The sequence below is a fragment of the Eleginops maclovinus genome, chromosome 6 (genome assembly GCF_036324505.1).
Source record: "Eleginops maclovinus isolate JMC-PN-2008 ecotype Puerto Natales chromosome 6, JC_Emac_rtc_rv5, whole genome shotgun sequence".
Lineage (NCBI taxonomy): Eukaryota > Metazoa > Chordata > Actinopteri > Perciformes > Eleginopidae > Eleginops > Eleginops maclovinus.
The window spans coordinates 21,613,426-21,636,778 of NC_086354.1; the positions used below are offsets into that span (position 1 = coordinate 21,613,426).

Sequence of the window (23,353 nt, forward strand, 5' to 3'; positions counted from 1 at the left end):
ATAAGGGTCCGTATTCACCTCACGAACGCCCCTCTTTATGTGTTTGAGCTCAACAGGACGCTCCGTACGACGCTCTTGGACACAGCAAACGCTGGGCGCAGAAGTTATGAATAGGGGGCTCTGTGGTACCCCCCAAAAGAGGGTTTGTGTGTGTGTGTGGTGCAGGGGGTGGTCTGATGGGGCCATTTGTTGCCGTGTGTGCGTGTGCCAGATTGCATTTGTATGGAATGGGCATGTGAGGCCTCAAACTTGTGCATCTACTGGTGTGTGTGTGAGTTGCTGTGCACATTTCAGGGAGTGTGATACAACTACAAATGCAACAAAACATGATGAAAAAAAGGTTGTTTTTTAAACTAAGATTCTTTTATCCCATGTTTTGAGGCCATAGTAAGATGCATGCTGATTTGGACTGGGACTGGTGGGAGTGGCAATCAATTATTACAGCAATTACACAGACGTGAGGAGGACAACACAGGATTTCAGGAGAGAGGGAGAGACACACGAAGGGAAAGAGTAACAGTGAGAGAGAGATGCCTCTTATAAAGCCAAGTCCTGTCTCTTTGGGTAGAATTTGCGAGCAGTGAGACGGGCTGAGGGTCAGAAACAGAAGCCTGAAGAGTCAATGACTGTCTCCATAATTCTCCTCAATGGTGCATCAGTGTAGCGGGACGCAGGCTGCTGAAGTTACTCTTTCTGCAGAGTCCCAGCTGTGTTGTGTGAGCAGGTGCAGGACAGCAGAGCAGACATGAGGACCAGAGGCTGAGGCTCCGGTGAACTCCTCCATTTGACTGTGATTCAATCTGTAGAGGTAAGAAAAACACTTCGCACCAGAGTGCAATGAAAATACCAAAGAAATAACATTTATTTTGCATGCCAACATTTATATTTGTTGTGATAAATGAAGGAATAAACACATGTCTTTGACACTTCAGGTAAGTTTCTTGGTTCCTACCTGAAGAAGGACTTCTCCAGAATGGAAATGTGCATATTGTAGTACAGATTTAGAGCTTGATTTCATATATTGTGTAATATACCATATGTATTAATATACATATAAATATTTCGTTATTTCCACTTGTAGTTTATACATTCATTGGTAAAAAAAAAAAAAGGAATTTCTTATTCAGTAAATCAAAGCTTTAAATGATTGTGATTTCACCAAAATTCACAGAAGCTACATCACCATAAATTGACCAACCCCGAACTGTGTAGGTATGTCGTTCATTTAAAAGATATAAAGGCAAACTGTGAGAGTAAAGCAGCACCAAAATGATTTAGCTCATGAGTTTAAGGTAATAAAACTAAACGATAAAAGTAGTTTACATCATGATGACGCCTTGTTCACAGCTCAAGGTCATAGTTTACATGTTTGATGTTCTCCTATAAATACTCCTCAGATTTAAACGCAAAGATATCCAAGTGTCACGGGATGCGCATCAGAGACGAATTAAATATCAAATCCCTCGTCAACGCTGGAATCCAATCAGCGCGTCTGATTCTAGCGCTCAGTATTTCACACCTCGCATTTATTCAAATATAATTCTCCAAGTGCATCAATTAAATCGATTAAAGCTGGAAAAGGTTATGAGCACAACAGATATTTGAGTTGAATTTAGTTCACGATGTCAATCAGAAAGGGGGCAATGGTTAGTTAACACCTATAGGACTTCAGCAGTGCAGTAAGTAAAAAGAGTGAATAAAAAATAATCCAAAATGTCATTTATTTCTGAGGCGTTGCAGGAGCGCAATGGAATCAAGTTTTTATCCACAGTAATTGTTTCAGTGTGTTTCAGTCTTTAAAGCTAACACATTAATTCAAATGATGCTTCTTTAAGAGCCATATAATCCAATGTATGTCCTTAAATACATTTTGTCAATTCAACAAGCTTCTTTATCAAGCTTCTTGCCGGGTTACCCTCACAGTGTCGGCTGTGTTTAATCAGAAACCAGGAGAAAGTAGTATTGTAAAACCAATATAAGAACTGCAGGAGAAAGTGTGTGAGGAAAGCAGACGGGGGTAAAGAGAAGTTATTTTCTGCTCAAAAAATGTTTACAAATTGATAGACGATTTCAAACCTTTAACTCACGTCTTATTTTTGCACCTCATATGATTCTGTTAATGCTGATAGAGTGACATTAAACAAACATCTGGGAAAGAAAGAGAGAGAGAGAAGCAAAGGAAGGTAAGAGCAGAAATAAACAAATGGGGTAGAGAAAGAAGAAGTGTGTGTGTGTGTGTGTGTGTGTGTGTGTGTGAGGGGGAGATGGAGGGGGATAACTCCTCACTCCAGAATACTAACGAGGGCCTTTTGTCACAGATCTCTCTCTTTCTCCCTTCCTTTCCTTCCTGCTTTCTCTCATCTCACACACAAATAGACTTTGAATTGTGCACGCTATTTCAAATAATTGCACACAAACACATGCACACATGTATACCTTCAGTCACACACACACACACACACACACACACACACACACACACACACACACACACACACACACACACACACACACACACACACACACACACACACACACACACACACACGAACGGACACAGAGTCGTTTTTGTCAATGGGGTCTTTTGTCTCTTTTATCTCGGCTGCTAACAAAGCATTCCTGTGTACACAGAGGAGAGAGAGAAGGAAGCAGAGAGGGAGAGAAAGAGGAAAAGTGAAAGAGAGGGAGAGTTTGAGACCCCCCTTGTTTGGCCGAAGAAAAAGTTTTGAGTTCACTTTTTGGATTCGGCTCAGTACAGTAAGGTTGCCGCGTTGCCATGGAGATGGAATACATCCTTCTCAAGAGGTGGGTCGAAAATATTTCCTCCCATTATCTGATGCATGCCTGTAGTAGATTTTTTTCCCCCCCCGTACTCGGAATGTGAATGAGGTTGGATGGGAGGGCGATGCACAGATGAAAGAGAGATAGGTTTTCAATGGTGTCATTGTAGTTATGACACTTTTGGGGGGCTCACTCTTGCATAATCACTAAAGTGTGACGTAACTAAAGCTGATGGGTTGTGCAAACCGGGATCAGCATTGTATAGAAGTAGTTCTGATTAACACCATGCTTGGCCAACTGTACGAAGACATCCCTGACATTGGGTTGTTTTCACAGTTTGGGCAAGGGATTTGATCCATAAAGAAAGACTGGATAAGGTTTTAGCAGGGTCCGTATAGAGCTCTGACTTCCACCCCATCCAACACCTTAGGGATGGACTATGTGTGTCTCCATGCTGAATGAAAAGTCCTTTCAATGTTTTAAGGACTTTGAATTTCTATTCAGGCTTTTCAGAAAAATGTCCGATGTTTATGACTCATCGTTTTTTAGTCTAAGATGTAATTCAATTTACACAAAAAATACCCCAACCCCAAAACACCGAAAATTCCAACACATTAATAAACATTTGTGTAGATTAACTGAGTTTCTTTTTTCTTTGTTTACTTTTGTAACATAGTGACATCAATATGTAACACACATTGTGCGTGATAGCCTCAGGGGCGGGACATCTCTAAGTGGTTGACCAATCACAACAGAGCTGACCAGCTAACCAATCAGAGCAGACTGGGCTCTGGTTTCAGACCGAGGGTGAAAAGAGGAGCTGCAGCACAGGCAGTATGAGAAAAATAAAGAGCTTTCTGAACATTAGAGCATGGAGACAAGTATTCACCTCATTAGGGCCCCTTTAAGTATGTTTCGATGTTAATACTTTTGTTCTTAAGGAAGTGACATTTTGAATGCCGGACATTTCCTCTAGAGAACATATTTTCTTCCCTGTGGTATTACAAAACATCTACTTTTTCAACTCTGCATGCACCAAAGTGCAACAGGTCACCCATCATCAACATCATTATGTGGCTGAATGGGAGCTAATCCCTGCAGCCAGGCTCCACAATTGTGGAAATGCTGAAACCGGAAGAGAGGAGGGTAGAATATTAAACATATAAGCATAATGTCAGCGTGGCAATACTTTTGGCCATAGAGTGGACTTTTAAAGACGTCTATGTTTTGCGTCGATGTGTGTGAGAAAGACAAACATAGTCAACCTTTTGAGGAGCCAGAGTATAAAGCTGCTAAAAACACCTGACTGCAAAAGGACCCCGTGTCAGACTGAAATAAAAGCCCTGAGGCGGGCATTCAGAGAGTTAAACTTTGGCACTTTTCCTACCAAACTCTTACTGCTGTCTTAAGTTACCAGTCAGAAGTTCAGTCATTGTCCACTAAAGGCCTCTCTGGTCAGAATCAACAGGTAAGCCTTAAATAAAACTTTATCTAGATGAACGACCGGGTCTCGGACAAAGATTTCTACCCTTAATTTATTCATTAAAGTTCTTTTTTTCTCGGGATGACAAATGAGACTCTGTGTGGAGGGGTTGTTGGGTTAATTCAGTGCATCTTCAGCCTAATTCTACTGTTTCTCCTTTTTCTCTTTCCTTCTACTTATCTCCCTCTCCTGCGGGTTATCTTCTCCTTACTGGCCGGCATGCTTTATCGGACGTAAGTGAGCGTATCAAATGTGTGGGCTTACAGTGACTGTCTGTCTGTGTGTGACGGGGGAAACTGACAAGGGCACACATTCATCAAAACATCCAGCCCTAAAAACACACTGTAAGATACAGTTTATGTAAGACCCTGTACTAACCCTAGTGCACTTTAATCCTCTTTATTCTATCAGTAGGTGTAATAGTTCCCTTTTTGTGCAAATGTCAGATCAAAAAGATATCTCACACACTAACAAATTGTAAGATGGATAAAAAGTTTAGGTTCTAAGTTTTTGTTTAATCCTCAATCACCCAGTCAAGTAAGAAAAGATGCCAGTGGATATCACGTCTCTCAGTGACATGGTCCGCATAATTACCGTCTCATCATCTTAGTTAGCCTGTTAGCTACCATTCCCTTAATACCACTTATCATTGGTAATCTGTTGCTTATTCCTTATTGGATACATGTAGTTTTAGACCTGAAAGAATCTTTTTAAAGTGATTAGGATTGAGCATCTGGAGACTATGAACACTATTTTAAAGATTTTCCCCTAAAGGAACCTGTTGGACCAAACTAAGTAAATAATAATAATAATACATTTTATTTGTAAGCGCTTTTCAATCCCTCAAAGACACTTTACAGATGAAAAATAAGTAATTAAAATACATTTAAAAACACAGAAACACAAGAAAACGCAGAAAAGTAGATACATTGTAAATAGAACAGCACAATACAACAGTCAGACAGAACAAAAACAGAATTAGGAAAAGTGGTGGTTAAGAATTATAGGCAGAGTGGAACAGGTGTGTTTTTAGTAGTGATTTGAAAAGTGTGAGGTCATTGCAGTCACGGATGTGGTTGGGGAGGGAATTCCAGAGGGTAGGGGCAGCAACGGAGAAGGCTCTGTCTCCCCAGGTTCTACGATAAAATTAATGCAAAAATGGGAAACACAAGTTTAGTAATACCTTGTTTTTTCTAAAGAAACTGTGGTTTGTATAAGCGGTAGTTTCTTCAAATATTTTGACATTTTAACACCAAATTTGGAAGTGCCTTCTTATCTTGTCACTTCTTTTGGCCACAGAATCATTCAAAGTTCCACTTCTCGGTATTTAGTTTCCCTCCCATGACACAACTGTTTCTTTGAAGCTTTTGTAACTTCTTCTGGGGCAATGTTCTTTCCACTGAGGGAGGACTGAAGGTTTGCTTCAACCAAATTGAACAGCGTCGGAAATCCCCCCAGCACCATTTCTCACCTTGTTGTAAAAGAGGGACAGTACCCCTCCGTAACCAACGATATAAACATCACATAGAACAAACCCACTTACAAAAAAAACAGGTGCATGCAGGTTGAGCAGTTTTGAACTTCTCTTTTTGGCTTCTTCTGTGTGACAACAGGCTTTCTGGCTGTATCTCTGAGCGTTGCACCGTAGTAGATATATTAGTTTAAGCAAACATTAATGCCTTACCCTAATTTGTTTTGTGGTGGTTTGCCTTAAAAACACTTGTCTCAGGATGCTAGAAGCAGCTGTGGGGTCATCCTCGATATGACACCTGATTTTCTAGATTGAAACTACTGCCTTTAATGTATTTATTTAAGAAGGGACAGGGGGACACTTTATTCAACATGAGCACTTTAGTTCACCATGTAAATGAAGGTTTCAGGAACACGGGGTTAAACATACAGTGCATTCACACTCCATTGACTTTATGCAAAGCAGGGATAAGGGATACAGGATAGTAAAATATGACTCCTGTTTCCAGGAAAAAGCACAGTTTTATTTCATCTTCTTCCTTTTTCTATCAAGTCGAACCTGAAGCAATGTTTTGTTTTGACTGGGCCCCAATTGATGAGACACAGTATGCACCTAGTAGTATAATATCATGCTTGGTGACCTTGCGAAACTCCTAATCAAGTTTCACCATATTTTAACTGAGCATTTGACCAAAAACTTCAAAGACACTTCAGTCTGTGTGCACGTGCTTTTCAGGATTGCTTTGTTGATTAAACATGCTTCATAATGATCAACGTTACAGTTTCATGTTGACTTGCATGCTTGTTGCTTTTCTTTGATTTGCCACATTCTGTATATTTGATAAGTCAATCACACGTTTAGTTCAAATTGTTATCAGGTTCATTTGAGACGAGACCCGTGAGAATGAGAGCAGGTACGTGCAGGGGAAGCTACAAAACTAAAACAGTCATCATGGGCAGTTATTTTGCTTTCACCACATGCTACAGGAAATCACCACAAACTTTATCAGACCAGGAGGTTCTGCTGATGGTGTGAACACAGCAACATGTTATAGAACTGTTTTAATCCTAAAGACATTACAACCCAAATCATCTGAAATGAGCCTAATAGCACTGACCAGTCATAGAAAGGATTTAACACACCTTTCTTTGTTGTTCCCCAGATGACATCTGCCACACCTCCTTCCTCTCGTAGCTCCTCCCCTCAGAAGGTGTGCCACTCCCAGACACAGACAGATGTTTTGAAACCCTTACTGGGTGGCGGCGTATCCGGTGCCGGCGGGACTCTGAGGAAGAGGAGGCGTGTCCTGTCCAAAGATGGGCGTAGCAACGTACGCATCGAGCATGTCAGCGGGCGAAGTGCTCTGTACATGCGTGACCTCTGGACAACATTTCTGGACATGCAGTGGCGCTACAAGTTGTTCTTGTTCACGGCTACGTTTGCAGGGACCTGGTTCCTGTTCGGGGTGCTGTGGTATCTGTTGGCACTGGTGCATGAAGACCTACTTGGTGAGAATGGGGGGCGGTGGGGCTAAGGTTTAAGGGGTACTTCAATGTGTCTTCCCAGAGAAACACATTTGGGTCAATATATATGGAAAGCCCACCCTGTAGAGAGTGACCTCAGGACAAAGATGTTCCCATGAGTACTTGCTTCCAAAAAAATGCTATGAGCTGCAATTAAAAAAATGTATAAGCCCCACCTACTGGGGTCAAAACTGAAATCTCACTGGTATCGGTTTTCGGCCGAAGAGACCCTACCCTTTAACCTAGGGTTTCAATTCCATTCACAATACCCAACCACACAGTCATATTGGAACTCAGGCCCTATGCTTTTAGCGGTTTTCCCTTTCCCGTGGTGTGTCATAAAAGTTTGTGTGCATGAAAATGGTTTGCAAAGTGTAATACCCCCCCCCCCCCCCCTGAAATGCCACCATTGGACTTCTTTATTTACTTCTGTTACATAGTGACATCCAATGTAACACGCATGCTTCTATTGGCTAGAGCTCTAACAAATTGTACTCAACAGAGTCTCTGGTTTCAGAATGAGGGTTAAAAGGTGCTGTAGCACAGGCAGTATGAGAAAAATAAAGAGCTTTTTGAACATTAAAGCATGGAGACATGTCCCAGAAGTACAAATATGACCCTTAAAATTCACGTCCCCTTTAAAAAAATAAAAACATGTCGTTTATTATTTAGCCAACATCTGTTCATGTGACTTTGGAAATGAATGTGTGAGAAAGTGCATTTAACATCTTGAGCCTCCATTCACTAAAGACAAAGTGTGAACACAGCTCCGAGAAGTGGGCGTCACTTATAGAGTGGTGCGAAGTGTCATAGCAGCAGGAAGTGGGTGTATGGTAACATAAACACGGAACAATCAATCATCTCCTTGTATGCACTTTTGTTGGCTGTTATTTCTTACAGTGTTGTAAAGACATTGTTGTTGGTGCACATTTCCGGAACCTAGTCTTGAGAACTAAAAATAAAATTAGACTGCTTAGATCTGCATATGTCAAATAAGACACCCGCTCTCCCACTTCCTCCAAATACTACTAACATTTGCTCAACTAGGTATAAAAGTGTACTAGTACTATATGATGCATACCTATAATACATTTTCAAGGCAGTGACTTGTTTATTCCTTCCTGGAAATATATCATTTTTAAGACATAACAATGGCCAGTATCAGCTAATGAAATGTACAGAGTTCGAGAACAAAACCAAAACACAACATCACAAAAATTACTTTGGATATTCCCCCAGAATTCGACCCTCCATCAAATCACACACCGTGTGTGATGCAGGTGCAAACCCTGACAGGGGCTTTCCTCTTCTCCCTGGAGACCCAGACAACCATTGGTTATGGTTTTCGATGCATCACTGAGGAATGTCCAGTCGCCATCATCCTCCTCATCGTCCAGCTGGTCCTCACCATGCTGATGGAGATCTTCATCACCGGTACCTTCCTGGCCAAGGTAGCCAATGCATAAATATTTAACTGCAAATAACTGTACATAGAACTTTGCTGTTTTCATAATAATTGCTTTAAAATGTGAAAGAGAATTAGTTTTTTTCTACTAAAAGGCACATGTGTTCTCCCCTACTTTGAAGCACAACTTCAGCCACCTCTTGAACAGGCCTTCATCTGTTCCTATGTTGAGTGCAAAACTCTTAAACATGTCTTATCAAAGATGATCTGATCAACAACAGAGCCTGCTGATCTGTCTCTGTTTAGATCGCACGGCCAAAGAAGCGAGGGGAGACAGTGAAGTTTAGCCAGCATGCTGTGGTGTCAACCCACGAAGGGCGACCCTGCCTGATGATAAGGGTGGCCAACATGCGCAAGAGTCTCCTGCTCGGGTGTCAGGTAAATGTGCATGGAGACAGAGTATACTGTACATCAGCAGATATTAATATAACTCCTACTATAAGGATGTCAGGTGTACGAGCAATTTGTCAAACTTCGTATAACGTGGTTCACCTCTCCCAGGTGACTGGAAAACTGCTCCAGACTTCTCTGACCAAGGAAGGCGAGACCGTTCGTCTGGACCAGAGGAACGTGCCCTTTGAAGTAGACATGTCCAGCGACAGCCCCTTCCTCATCCTGCCCCTCACCTTCTATCACATCATAGATGAAAACAGCCCGCTGAGAGCCTGGGCAGCCAAGGGTAAGTTTATGGGTCTTGAGAGTTCGGAGCAGATTTAGCCTCTTGGGTCAAGGGTTCTGCACCGGTCTCCTCCAGTTGCGCATGGAATAATCGCCTCTGCAGACTCCTGGCCCGAACAGAACAGGCAATCTTGTTAGCCAGGTCCATCACGTCTTTCATATTTAAAATCTTCCCGCACAACCCTTGCTGGTGAATTATACAATGGTAATTCAGGAAATCTGGGAAAGATTCAGACTATTTGAACAATCCAATGAACCCAGCAGTACGTCCAATCATTGCTGGAGCCCCATCGGTAACTTGTAATGGAGATGAGTTTGAAGAGGGGCAACTGGCTCTTACTAACAAATTCCATAAAAACCTGAAATATATTTGTGCCTCTTGTGTGCCCTCTCAAAGGCAAAATGGTCAGCAGCTCTTCTTTTACACTCATATTGTCGAAAATCATTCTAATGAACACACATAGCTGAGCCACATCCACAGCATCAGTGGATTCATCGAATTGCAGAGAAAAACACACGTGTCAATATCATTCCTCAATTGCTGTTCAACATCCTCCGCCATTCCCTCGCATCGCCGTGTAACAGAATGTCTTGATAGCTGCACATCCTGAATAGCAGACACAATCTCCTTTCGATTGGGCACCCCTGCTTTAAGTTATGTATTTTTTATGAATCTTGCTTTCCTCTCTTTCATTTTTCCTTTTACTTCCACCAGGTGGGGGCTGGACAGATCCTGAGTTGGCAGACTTTGAACTGTTGGTGATCATGAGTGCAACAGTTGAACCGACCTCCGCCACCTGCCAGGTGCGCACCTCCTACCTGCCGGATGAGATTCTGTGGGGTTATGAGTTCCCCCCTGTAGTCTCTCTCTCCCCATCAGGCAAATACGTAGCGGACTTCGCCTTCTTCGACAAAGTGGCTAAGACAAAGACCACGCCCATTTTCAAACCATCCAGCTCCCAGCATGGCCAGTACCAGAGCAACGGGGGCGGGACCGCCCCTGACGTGTCCGATCCGGAAAAGGTCCGCCTCGAGCAGAGCTACAGGGAGAGAGGGGAGGAACGTGGCCGGGCCAGAGACACTCCTCTCAGTGTTCGCATCAGCAACGTGTGAACAGATGAAATTATTTGAGTTCAACGTCAGAAGCAAATGAAAGAGAACAACATATCACCTTTTGAAAGGTGTCTAGGTTCTAGTAGCAAAAGAAAATACAGAAAGCAAAACATGAAAGACTGTGGACTGCTGTCTGGTCAAGCTCGTCATGCAGTACTGTGATGATACGTGTTTTACACTGGGTTGATTTTACTCAGATTACAGCATAACAAACTGCAGCTATTACTATATACTACTGTATATAACTAAATAAGAGCAGGTTAGAGGTACCACGTTACAACAAGACTACCCTTATGAAGGGTTTAGTTTGTAATTCATTTATTAATTAGGTTGTGAACACTCTATAAATCATCAATAAGCTTTTATAGATAAACAGGGCAGCTGTGACCGGTTGCTTGCCAAATAGTGAGCCCACATTTATCTTAACTGCTAAGCTTAACACTTAGAAACATTGTACAGGCAACGCCGTAAGTACACAGAACATGATGTTTAACGTCTTAAAAAACAATAAATAGTGAAAGTTATTTAAAAATATATATATTATTTGTAATTAAAAGGACACTTTTGTCTACGTTGTTTACACGTTAAAAAACGTTCTGCTGGAGATAATTACAATAATTAAAGGTGTTAACAATGTTAGTAATTCAAATTTTAAGTGGTTTAAAATGTAATATCTGTTGCTTATTTACAGTTTTCACCAAATGTCATGAAGACTTCAGAGTAAAAGGTCAACTCCACTACGACTCATGTTTTCATTGGACACGGTTTAACTTGGTGTTGAATCAGAGTTGTTACACTCTGAGTGAGAACACTACAGTCTTATTGTAAAGTGGTACTGATTATATTTTAGCAGAGAAAAACACAAAGTGACAAAACAGGATGTTGAGAGGTTATAAAGGTTAAACCTTGGAAAAAACTAGACTAATACACACTTGACTTGTGTAATATTTTAACCTTTTTCATCTCCGTTTTTTCTATCATTAGTATACAAATCACCAATGAGTAATTCTGAGCCAGTAAAACAAAAATCCCCACTCTAAACTCCCTCGCACAACACTGTCATGAAATCTTTATAAATAAAAAGAGAAATACTTGAGAATAGACACAAACACAATACCATTTACTGTAGTAGGTTAGGAAAAGCACATTGTTAAGGTAATGTAGCACAACTGTGATATAAGTTGAATATAAGTGAAGATGCTCTGTAGCTGTTGATGTGTGGGCATTTATTTTTGCTATTGAAAGTTAGCACTTTATGTAAGTACGTTTGCACCTTAGGAAGATTAGCTTTGGAATATATGATTGTTATAACTACTAAAAGCACTTACACATTAAATATCTTGAGTTTTAAAGCAGGTAGAAAAAGACTTATATACTGTATATACATGCCTCCTTCCTACAAAGCCAACTGGAATAACAGTTTCTCTGTCTGAGGGATTTGGAGTTAACTGATATGCAAATGAGGTAATGTTTTAAAGTAATGGTAACACCTGGTGAAGGGGGGGGGAGGGGGAATGAAACGTTGGGTTTGCAGACCATTTGCATAGCAGCCTCTAACACTCCAATCCAAGGAAAACAATGCATTACAAGAAAGAAGTGGAGGGAAAAATACTCCGGCTCTGGCGTGGTTTGCTGCTTAATCCTTATGGCCCTCAGACTCAACCTGTTTCAATGTTCTTTCTTCCTCCTTTCTCCAGACTGAACACACCTTCCAAACAGATCCCCTCCCCTTCTTTCCCAGGTCACGCCCCCCTACTCCTGTGAGGAAAAGCATAACTAAGCACTATTTAGAGGGAGACCACTACATTTGTGGTAGTTTCACACAGCTGCTGCGCTCACATGGATGCCAATTGTAGCAAATGTTACCATTAGCATCGAGGAAGTTTGCCTTTCGTGGGATTTGTGAGTTAGTAACATTGTGAAACTAATGGGAACCTTTTGTCCAAGCCTTCTCATTTTTCAGTCTAATCAACAAGAACATGAGGGACCACCAGAGGTGAGTGCTGAGAATGTGGAAGTTATGTTGTCCCTGAAAATGATTTTGTTCTGATGGGAATGTGTGACACTGATGAGGGTGAATATGATGACTATGTTGGACATTTAATGTATATGTTACTTTTTCTTGAATTAACATTGAGCCCTGCAATGTAAAGAATGTTTAAGATAGAGAAAAAGAGACAAATCTCTCTAAAAAGTGCTTTAATAAAGCTGGTTATGTCATTTTTAAGCCTTATTTTGTGTCATTTTCATGTACTGAAGGACAATACTTTAAAGGAGAGAGGAGGATTTAATAATTTGCATTAAAAAATTAGAACCGTGTCATAAAAGCATAGATGGATAATCCAGGTTGTGTTCAACAAAAAAAAGGGGACAGGCAGATTACAAAGAGCTGTGTACTTCCGCATACCCAGAGTTGCAGGATGAAGTCGTTGGTCTTACTTCTCTTTGTCGCTTACGAGCTTTATTTATGTGAATCACAAGGTAAGAACTTTATTCTTTTTGTTGATCAGCTTTTTTAGTTTTCACAGTTCATGTACTGTACTCTAGCTTTACTTAAACAATATAAGATTAGAAAACTTGTGCTTTTTTGAAACATTTATTTGAATTAGGTAGTATTTAGTGATGTTCACGATGATCGGTTATGTGCTCATTGATGATAAAGCAGTAATACTAATTAAATGTAAAATGATATGGAGATGTTTTGATGTATACAGTTATGTCGGTTAACACCCTCGCACAAAGATCCTTTATTGTAAAGGGAACGAATCTTCAGTGTGAATGCAACATACAGGAGAAACTTGAACTAAAATCATTAGGATTATCAAATGGAATCTTTTATTTTATGAATATGTTGATCCATATGAAGATTTATACTGTATTCTAACACTTTGTGTGGTGTTATCCACTTTTTCAGTCCTTTTGAGTGTTTATAGTCTAGATGCCAGCATGATGAACCCGGAAAGGTTTAAGAAATCTTGAGCACACCAAAGTTGTATGATAGAAATGTAAAGTATGTGTCCCCAGATTGCATATGTTGGGCAATTGGCACAAATAGCATAAGTTGCTTTAATTAAAATGAGTGTCCAAACTACGGCCCGTGGTCCAGATTCTGAAAGTATAATGGTTTGTGGGCCACACCTTAAAATTGTGCTTGTTTTATATTGTACTTCTTAAATATATATCACACAGTATTTCTGTGTTAGTAAACCCACTTTTCTAAATAATTCTGTCAATTAAAGTTGAAAAAATGTTCTAACAAATCTTAGTTGATTAAAAAAATCCAAAACTTATTCACATAACAAGCTTGAAATAGACCCTTCATATTTCCCCTTATTATAAGAAATCAGTGAAAAAAGTTTGGACGGCCCTGATAAAAATTGGCTTGGCCGATTTGAAATTTTGGAGGATTATTGAGAATTATTGAGGATTATTGAGGATTATTGAGGATTGAAGATACTCATCATTTCTGAAAGGATCAAAAGTGGCAGTTTTAACCAGCAAGTGGAAATATATGTACTCCCTGTCGGCTGATTTTGAATACCATGGGAAGGGTTGTGATCTTTGGATATAGAGAGCACAAGAGGAAAATCATTCTCTCTACCGTGGACAATTCTTTTTCAAATGAATAGTCAATCTGTCCAATCCAAATGATCCAGAGTCGCCCTAAATCTTCCAAATCGATCCGAAATTAATCAAAATCAACTCACACAGAGAGTACAGATATTGGAATACTCCTTAAAAGGACCCCCAAAACCGCTCCAAAATTGTCCCAATCAGCCGAGCCGTTGTTTAACTATTGTCCACATTGGCTTTAATGGTAATGAATGCTAATTAATGCAATTTATGCTAATTGTGCAAATTACCGAACATGTGCAAGTCAGTATCCAGCAGTGTCTTTGTACTGGGGACCCGCACTACACATTTCTAATATAAAACTTTGTTGTACTCAACATTCTGGGTTCACAATAGGACTCTATGAGCTGGCAACTAGACTTTTAACCTTTAGAGGAGATGAAAAACCCTGCCAAGTGGTTTGAGACAGATTATAACCAAAAGGTTAATATCTGTCAAATCTGGGGAACAATGGTGTGGGTGAAGAGGGGAACAAAATAAGCAAGGTGAAAGGAAGTCCCCTGTTTTTCATACGAGACAGAATCGAAAGCATTTGTCAGATGAAAAAGAAACATAAATACTAAAAGCAAGATTTGAGTTTCACCTGATAAACGCCTCTAAGAAGCTTCAAGGGTCAAAGCTGATGCAAGACTTGTTTAAAGATATGTTCCAACCTTTGATTATTAATAAGATGAAGTATTTAATAATTACATATAGTAGGAAAAGAGTAATATTCAGTTTTGAACCAGTAAGTATATATTGTGTGTGATATTTACTGTATGATGTGTCTACTGTTTTACAGGGATCAGTGCTGGGACTGTGTTTGTGCTGAAGGGAGAGGATGTGCTTCTGAAAGTCCCAGATGATGATGCTCTTAAGGACTTTAATCTGTTTTCATGGAAATTTAATGTAAACATAGTTTTATTAACAGTTTCCCCTGGTAACAATCCAAACATATTTCCTAATTATAAAGAACGGGTTGAGTTTCCTGTGAACAATTTCTCTGTGAAAGTGAAGAATCTACAAGAGGCAGACAGTGGAGTTTACACTGCTGAAGTGTTAAATAACTTAGGGAAACTAACAACAGCAGCTGAATACAACGTCAAAGTTCAAGGTAGGTTTGTGAACCTCTCAAACACTGATGAAGAGTTTCTATGGTCATGTTTCTAAAACTCTTCACCTGCTTCTTCCCTCCTCAGATCGAGCGTCTCTTCCTCTCCTCACAGTGGTGAATAACTCTGTCTCCGATAACTCCTCCTCCTCCTGTACCTTATCTGTGACCTGCAGCACACAGGACTCTCACATCAACAGCACTTTCAGATGTGACAACCAAACCTGCAGTCAAGAGGGAGGAAAGCCATCAGAGGTGATCCCTGACACTTTTCTCCAGGTCCTCCAATCAAGTGGCTCGATCATCTGCAACCATAGCAACCAGGTCAGCTGGACCAACAGTACCATAATAATCAAAGATGTCTGCACCAAACACATTGGTAAGTCTGAAAGAGAAAACTACTTCCTGATAATAACACACAGTTTGGAGATAAACTCAGAGAATACAAGCTTTTCATTTTTTAATCTAAATCTTTTAACTGTCTGTAAATTAGACACATTTTATTCCACGGTGTGACAAATACTGTGCATTGGGTTTGTTACAAATACGGTAAAATCCATATTTAACACTGTTTTTCATCTCTAAAAGTATTTAAAGGAAGAGTTGCGCAGCGCAAATCATGCAAAGTATGTTTGTCCTCGTCTCAACATCACTGGGAATAAATAACTTGTGTGTGGGGAAGAGTGCATAAAAGTTAAGCTTATTTTTATCACTTGTTTCTGTTGAACCTGCATAATAGATTGTGAGTTGTATCTTTAAATAGAATAAAGGTTTTAATGAAGTATTTTGTAGTTTATCAAATTAAAATGGGAATTAGTGAAATTGGGGAAGCGTCTGCTCTAATAATTTGATTAACCCAAGAAGCTTTCCTTATCTACCAGGGCTGCTTTGTAACACAAGCGGCAGGTGGTGCTTACATTTGCCCATTCAGTGACCTTTGGAAGGTTGGTAGTTTCACATTGAACTGAATAACAGTTTGGTTTAACATACTGGGAATGAAATGACTACTTACAACAGATCAGGTCTGCTACCAAGACATTTCACTTTAATTAAATCTAACAGACTGACAGGATGTGATGAGGGTACAGACTTGATTAAGTTTATGAATTTAACCAAGCATCATAATGTGGCTTATGTTTTTAGTTACAGATCCTACCTCATCAAACAGTGTTCCCATCATTTTGGGAGTATTATTCCTAATACTCATCATCATTGGTGTAGTACTTCTGTATCGTTGGAAGAGAAGACAAAGTAAGTGTGGATCTAAGTGAGGTTTTAAAATGTTCAGCTGTTTAAAAAATGGTTTATTTAGACACAACCAAAGTCTGGACTCAATGCAGGAGCAGCTAAAGCAATGTAAATGTTATGAAGGCATTAAGCATTAAAGCTGAAGCTCTCCAAATGAAATGTAAATGAATGCAAATCAACATGGTTTTTTTATGACTGACCTGCAGGCAAAAGAGAGAGTGTCGAAAATACAGTTTACGCAACTCCTGAGGTAAGAGACCAGGATTTTATTAAAAATTTGACAGACTAAGACCAAATATGAAACTGGAGCCTCAGACAGTTATATTGCCCACCCAATCTACCACTACGCTCACTAACTAGCAAACATGTATCTCTATATTATCCCTGACTCCTTTCTACACCATCTTCTGCCTGCAGTTCCAGGTCCCGCTGCTCACATTATGTGTTGTGCTTTCAATGCTTTGGGTCCGACTAACCTGGTGCGATCCTTCTCTCCAACCTGCTGCTGAAGTCTTTGTCTGGCAGTTATTTTATTCAAACTGCACTGTTTCTTAATCCTGTGTATTTGTTGTTGGCTTGTGTGTGTTTCTTCCTTTCTTTTCAATATATAATTTCCCATAAAACATAATGCAGCCACAGTGATATTTACCGAAGGTTTTTTTCATGAATATCACATACATGATCGGAACTTTGCTTCCTATTTTTGGCATGCAGCCTTTAACCTAAGCTATGTGACTTCCTACTGAGCCGAGCGGTTTGTACTTCTGCATTCTCTTACACAATACATGCTGAGAGCAGAAGACTCTAAGGGGAAAGCTGCACTTAAGATACATTGCTTCAAACTGTGATAGTTGTCTGGAAAGTTAAACACAGTAAAGATAACTGTTGTGAAAGCCCTGTATTATACAATATTTGAACAATATATTAGAGGGCCATATCTATACAAAACACGTCTCTGAAACGTTTGCTCAAAATACCAAACAGATCTCCTATTGTAGCATGCCGAATACCCCTCTATTTCAGCCCTGTTACAAAAGTGCTGATTGTGTGACTGTCGCTTTAAATGAACCAGCTGCTGCTGGCCGCGCCCTTGGAGTGTCCCCATGGAAACGGTGAGCTCTGCAAAGAGAGGTATCAGAAAGTCTACCGGCCGATGTGTGTTACCCTGCCAGTGTAGTGTGTTAGCACTGCAAATGCTTTTTTCTGTGTGTGCTCTTTCGGCCTTACTCTGCTTTTGTTTAATAACAATGATGCCTTTTTGGATGAAAATGAGTCAATAATATCAATAATATGGAAGTTTGTTGTATTTGAGGAATATAGGACATACAGAAACACAATATTATACAAACAACCTTTGGTAAATCATTTCTTTGTGATGTTCCAGGTTGTAGGTACTGTCCGGCCTCAGGATCGGACAGATGATTCTGTACCTCTGGATACCACCTACTCCAGTGTTGGGCCTCACACTGGACCCCCGGCAAACACTGGACCCCCTAGAGGCACAGGTCAGCTAGAGAGTGTGTATGCTCAGATAAACAAGACATAGATCCCTGAAGACAGAGCTCCCTGAAAAAGGACCAGGAGTCGTATTCCACATACTGCACTGGGATTACACTTTATGGCCGCTGAGCCATGGATTTTAATTTCTCTCATTGTGTGACTGCACCCAGAAGTGCCCTAACTCCACTTTCAATGTACAGTTCAGTCAGACAACTCGGGTTTCTTGATATGTTTATCAGAAGCAGCATAGAGTTTCAGTTTGGCATCCAGGCTCGGGCCTCATCACTCCACAGATTTACATTCGATGATCATTAGATAACTATCCCCCCCGAACCAACTGGGGTGTAAGCTGGGGTGGTGGTGGGGTTGGCGAAAAGCAGCATCAACGTGAACGCAGCATCAACGTGAACGCAGCAGCAACGTGAACGCAGCAGCAACGTGAACGCAGCAGCAAGTGCAGCAGCAACGTGAACGCAGCAGCAACGTGAACACAGCAGCAACGTGAACACAGCAGCAACGTGAACGCAGCAGCAATTGCAGCACCAACGTGAACGCAGCAGCACGTGAATGCAGCAACGTGAACGCAGCAGCAACGTCGTGAAGGCAGTAATGCAAGTTAGCATCAAGCTAACATAATTAGAATTAGAGAATCAGAGGATGAAAAACCACATAACAACATTACTGTCATTGAAAGCTGTTAATATACTATCATTTTCCAAGGAGTCAACATTTCATTTAAAGAGTAATTTGCAGGTTAATGGTTTGTAAATGATGCTTGGTAAAGGTAGCTGTGCTGCTTTAACAAGCTTTTTGCTTTTAATTACACAGGCTACTTTCACTCTTCCTTCTTTTGAACAGAAATACTCTTTTAGATGCAGTAGTTGGACTCCTGATTTATAAAACATACTGTGTTCTTTTAGTCAGAATCCGATGCAGTTGCACTAACACTGAAGTGAATGTAGCTTGTTTCTTTACGCTGTAATGCACTTACTGTGAGAAGCTTTCAGGTAAAAGCGTCTAATACATACTATGTTATGTTATGTTTAATGAAAGTATGACATATAATGTTATTGTTTGCCATATTTAGACATGTGTATTGACTGAATATTTTATGGTTTCGTTTCCTCTGACAGCTCAGGAGATTTTTTGAAAATACTGTGAAAGCTCTAAATTCATATACTGCAGTAAACAATAAAGCATATTCTGTGTATTGTAAAAGGAACCGATTGTATTTCAAACGATCTCTGAGCAGGGGACACTTTGATGAAAAACACATTTTTATTTTCTTTTTTTCTTACATATTTTGAACTACGTAAAAGCTTTGTTGTATTTATTTGAATTGCATTGATATTGAGCTATTCCAAAAGTAATGGAAAGAAATCAAGTTTTATTATCGGAACATTCAGATCCTTACATAGGTCACTGACAATTAGGCAATTAGTCATTTTAATGGAATACATTGTCTCAATTTAACAGTGGGGGGGAAAAAGCCACACATGATCTTTAGCTCTTCTATAAATAAACAAATCACAAACATATGTGAGTAATTTGTTCCTTTACAATAACACACAATGGATAATGAAAAATATAACAATAAAAAAGCTTTATTAAATGGTGCAGGTAGCAGAAAATGCTTTCATTCAAAAGTATAAACGAGCACAAAACGTACTGTACGAAGAAAAACTGAACATGTTTAATGCGTCTTGATCATTCAAATAAAAATGATATTTTTTAATGACTGACTTTATGAAAACCTCCGTAATCTGAAGGCAACAGAATCATTTCACCTACAAACAGATTACTTGATGACTTGAATATTCAGCATTTTCTTGAAAGCTGCCTCCTGTGTTTTCCTTGCAAAGCATCAATGTTTACATCACTAGCCAACATGCATTGTAAGTACACACATGTACACTGTACATATTTATATCCATGTTTGCACGTTGTACCCTCAGGGACTCACTCGTCAAAAACCCCTTTTCCTACATTTTTCTAGACAAGAGTTTGAGACACATATGCAACATTGGTTGTTTGAACGTTCCCAACCATTGTTGTACCCCTGGAGCTGGTCACCATTCTACAGTATTATATTTAGTAGGTATCGTACCCCCCTCACTCAGCTGTGATGATTCACCTACATTTGTTCTTGTATGAACTATTTCTGACTCTATAACTCACCCTCAACAGAGATGCATTTTAATTTGACATGTACACTTATTGTGAGTGAAAATAATACAATTAAGACTCACTTCCAGCAGTTTCAACTTCTTTTGCTGAGACTAGAGCTCTTCCCCCCCTGCAATCCCCCTAAGTACCCCTAGGGGTCCCCGTACCCCTGGTTGGGAACCAGAACTATTTGTTTATTGGTTCTTCTTGAACCTCTCCATGAGATGAACAGTGATGACAGCAGACACCATGATGATCAGACCCACAGAGAACACACACATCTTCACCAGGCACACATCGATATCAGAAGAGGGTCTCCCTGGGTCTGAAACACAACACACAGATAGTTTCATTACCAAACCGACACAGAGATCCAGACTGAGCAACAACTGGAGTGGAAGCAGCAAATCATTACTGCTTTACAGTTTGCAAGTACTTTGAGTCCTACATTTAAAATGCATTCATTGCAAAGTGCAGTTGAGTTGTACAGACTGTCCATGTGCATCATGCAATGTGAAACAGCATGGTGGGGGTTTAATGTTGATGTAGGGTTTATTCTGCTCTTCTAAAATGCAGGTATTTTTGTACTTATACAAATATTGAAGTTCAAAGGTTAATATTAAGGTTCTATAAACGAGATAAACAGCACATTATATGTTTAACATAGTAAAACATGATGCACTGAGTTCATTTGGTAGTTTAAAGTTTCTTCGACGTGACATTTTTGTACTTTTAAATTCACATTTAACAGCTGCAGTCAAACAGGTTGTTATTCAGAAATACGTTTCATTAAACAAATGCTTACATTCTCTAACTCAAACTCCAACAGTTCATTATTATCATGAAGTACATTTTCTCTTTCAGTCTTACCAAAATGTTTGCTGCAGACATCTTTGATTATTATGGTACTGTTGGCCCAGCTGACATGGTTGCTATGGTTACAGATGATCGAGCCACTTGATTGGTGGACCTGGAGAAAAGTGTCAGGGATCACCTCTGATGGCTCTCCTCCCTCCTGACTGCAGGTTTGGTTGTCACATCTGAAAGCGCTGTTGATGTGAGAGTCCTGTGTGCTGCAGGTCACAGAGAAGGTACAGGAGGAGGAGTAGCTATCGGAGACAGAGTTATTCACCACTGTGACGAGAGGAAGAGACGCTCGATCTGAGGAGGGAAGAAGCAGGTGAAGAGTTTTAGAAACATGACCATAGAAACTCTTCATCAGTGTTTGAGAGGTTCACAAACCTACCTTGAACTTTAATCTTGTATTGAGCTGCTGTTCTTTCTACTCCTGGATTATCTGTCACTGTAGCAGTGTAAACTCCACTGTCTGCCTCTTGTAGATTCTTCAGTTTAACAGAGAAATTGTTCACAGGAAACTCAACCCTTTCTTTATACTTAGAAATATGTTTGGATTGTTACCAGGGGAAACTGTTAATATTTTTGCTTTTTCATTAAATTTCCATTCAAGCTGATTAAAGTCCTTAAGAGCATCTTCTGTGAGATTCAGAAGCACATCCTCTCCCTTCAGCACAAACACAGTCCCAGCACTGACCCCTGTAAAACAGTAGACACATCAAACAGTAAATATCACACACAATATATAGTTACTGGTTCAAAACTGAATATTACTCTTTTCCTACTATATGTAATTATTAAATACTTCATCTTATTAATAATCAAAGGTTGGAACATATCTTTAAACAAGTCTTGCATCAGCTTTGACCCTTGAAGCTTCTTAGAGGCGTTTATCAGGTGAAACTCAAATCTTGCTTTTAGTATTTATGTTTCTTTTTCATCTGACAAATGCTTTCCCTTCTGTCTCGTATAAAACACAGTTACTACTAATGGGGCGAAGCCTGCAAACTAGTTCAGGCAGTCAACTCGATCAACAATGATACATTTGCACATAACGCCCCTCGTCACACTTGCAACCAACCAAACACAGTCTCCTGATCTGGCGCTCTACTTAAGATGTTGGATCCACCTGCCTCGATAATGCTGCTGCTGCTACTACTGCTGTTTCCACGCTGCTAATGTGTTCACCTGACTGCCGCTGCGTTCACGTTGGCGATGCTCACCTGCCCCACCACCACCCCAGCTTCCTCCCCAGCGTCCACCTGTAGGCTCGGGGGATAGTTATCTAATCATCACTCAATGTTCTACGTTAATATGTGGAGTGATGATGCCCGAGCCCAGACGCCAAACTCAAACTATATACTGTTTCTAATAAACATATCAATGACACACGTGAGTTGTCTGACTGACATAACTTTGGACACATTTTGTCCTGGTATTGGGGAAACAGGTCTTTATACTGTCTCCTCTGAAAAAAACAGGACTTTCTTCAACCTCCTTTATTTCCCTCCCCTCACCCACACCAACAAAGGTCAAAATGATTCACATTATAAAACACTTCGTTCAGTTTGGTGGTTTCATGTTATTCCCTGACCATATTTTCTTTTCCTTTAAAGTACTTTAAAACATTTCTTATGGAAAGTATTGGCTTTTAATTCTGAGCATTGAGAACAGGGCTTTTGTTTGCTGCATCATTTCCTGTAAAAATGTCAAATTAATTCATGTAGGAAGTTACACTTTGTCATAAAGTTCTTTGAAAAACCTCTACGGATCTCAGTGGTGCTGCACATTTTTACATCTAGCAATAAAACGTATATCTTCTTAACAAAGCAGGATCAATTAAATTGTATTAAGATCGCTTTACTGTGACTTTCAATCGTCTCCAGTTCATGGAGTTAGGGTTAATGGATGAAACTAAGGAGGGTTATTTCTCACTGACGGACCGAAATCTGAAATAACTTTGTGCTACTACGTTCATTAGTCACACTGAAGTCGCTGCTCTCATACTATTGCTGCATCTGTTAACATTTTATCAGACATGTTTCATCCTACCTTGTGCCTCAGTGCAGACCAGCAGCCCCAGAATCACGAAGATAAACATGACAGTCTCTGCCCGGTTACCCTGCCTGAATACTCAATGCCACAGATCACAGTGTGTGTCGTGTTTTGTTCTAACACACCACCAAGTCTTCTTCCTGTTATTACCTTTGCATGATGGGAAGATTTTAACTTCTCTTTTTCAAAGTTCCTCTCTTATCTCTGTCCTGAGATCTTTTGGTAAAGACCTTTCTATAATTCAAACTTTTGTCAAGAAAGCAGATTTAAACTTTAAAGTCAATTAAAAGAT

General features: G+C 40.0%; 3 protein-coding genes across 9 annotated transcripts; 2 read left to right on the forward strand and 1 right to left on the reverse strand.

The window, feature by feature from the left end:
- The first annotated feature begins 330 nt into the window (after positions 1-330).
- On the forward strand, positions 331-12,510 carry LOC134866643 (ATP-sensitive inward rectifier potassium channel 10). 3 transcript variants are annotated; one of them, XM_063886913.1, is made up of 6 exons: positions 331-808; positions 6,930-7,243; positions 8,498-8,709; positions 8,970-9,101; positions 9,225-9,402; positions 10,117-12,510. In XM_063886913.1, the coding sequence occupies exons 2-6, from the start codon at positions 7,105-7,107 to the stop codon at positions 10,512-10,514; spliced, it is 1,059 nt and encodes a 352-aa protein (XP_063742983.1). In that variant the 5' UTR covers positions 331-808; positions 6,930-7,104; the 3' UTR covers positions 10,515-12,510. The 3 variants fall into 3 exon arrangements, with proteins under 3 accessions (XP_063742983.1, XP_063742980.1, XP_063742982.1); XM_063886910.1 differs by having other exon boundaries at positions 339-808; positions 6,898-7,243; XM_063886912.1 differs by lacking the exon at positions 331-808 and adding an exon at positions 2,668-2,805.
- Positions 12,511-12,876: 366 nt separating this feature from the next.
- LOC134865434 (SLAM family member 9-like) lies at positions 12,877-19,720 on the forward strand. 5 transcript variants are annotated; one of them, XR_010165968.1, is made up of 7 exons: positions 12,877-12,995; positions 14,929-15,240; positions 15,326-15,616; positions 16,381-16,488; positions 16,692-16,735; positions 17,870-18,406; positions 18,441-19,720. XR_010165968.1 is itself a non-coding variant. In XM_063884939.1 (6 exons), the coding sequence occupies exons 1-6, from the start codon at positions 12,935-12,937 to the stop codon at positions 18,029-18,031; spliced, it is 978 nt and encodes a 325-aa protein (XP_063741009.1). In that variant the 5' UTR covers positions 12,877-12,934; the 3' UTR covers positions 18,032-19,720. The 5 variants fall into 5 exon arrangements, 4 of the variants coding, with proteins under 4 accessions (XP_063741009.1, XP_063741010.1, XP_063741013.1 ...); XM_063884939.1 differs by having other exon boundaries at positions 17,870-19,720; XM_063884940.1 differs by having other exon boundaries at positions 16,387-16,488; positions 17,870-19,720.
- On the reverse strand, positions 19,569-23,302 carry LOC134865435 (SLAM family member 7-like). Its single transcript, XM_063884945.1, is given in 5 exon segments — positions 19,569-20,476; positions 21,022-21,312; positions 21,398-21,550; positions 21,553-21,705; positions 23,059-23,302. Coding segments are annotated over 5 exon segments (777 nt in total). The 5' UTR covers positions 23,108-23,302; the 3' UTR covers positions 19,569-20,345.
- Positions 23,303-23,353: the final 51 nt, after the last annotated feature.

Excerpts from the sequence above, each read along its gene's own strand:
- LOC134866643 (XM_063886910.1), top strand. The coding sequence starts at position 6,898 with ATGACATCTGCCACACCTCCTTCCTCTCGTAGCTCCTCCCCTCAGAAG. Across the intron at positions 7,244-8,497 it reads GGTGCATGAAGACCTACTTG|AATTCGACCCTCCATCAAAT; the intron begins GTGAGAATGGGG and ends ATATTCCCCCAG. Across the intron at positions 9,403-10,116 it reads GAGAGCCTGGGCAGCCAAGG|GTGGGGGCTGGACAGATCCT; the intron begins GTAAGTTTATGG and ends TACTTCCACCAG.
- LOC134865434 (XM_063884939.1), top strand. The coding sequence starts at position 12,935 with ATGAAGTCGTTGGTCTTACTTCTCTTTGTCGCTTACGAGCTTTATTTA. Across the intron at positions 12,996-14,928 it reads TTATTTATGTGAATCACAAG|GGATCAGTGCTGGGACTGTG; the intron begins GTAAGAACTTTA and ends ACTGTTTTACAG. Across the intron at positions 16,736-17,869 it reads CAGTTTACGCAACTCCTGAG|GTTGTAGGTACTGTCCGGCC; the intron begins GTAAGAGACCAG and ends GTGATGTTCCAG.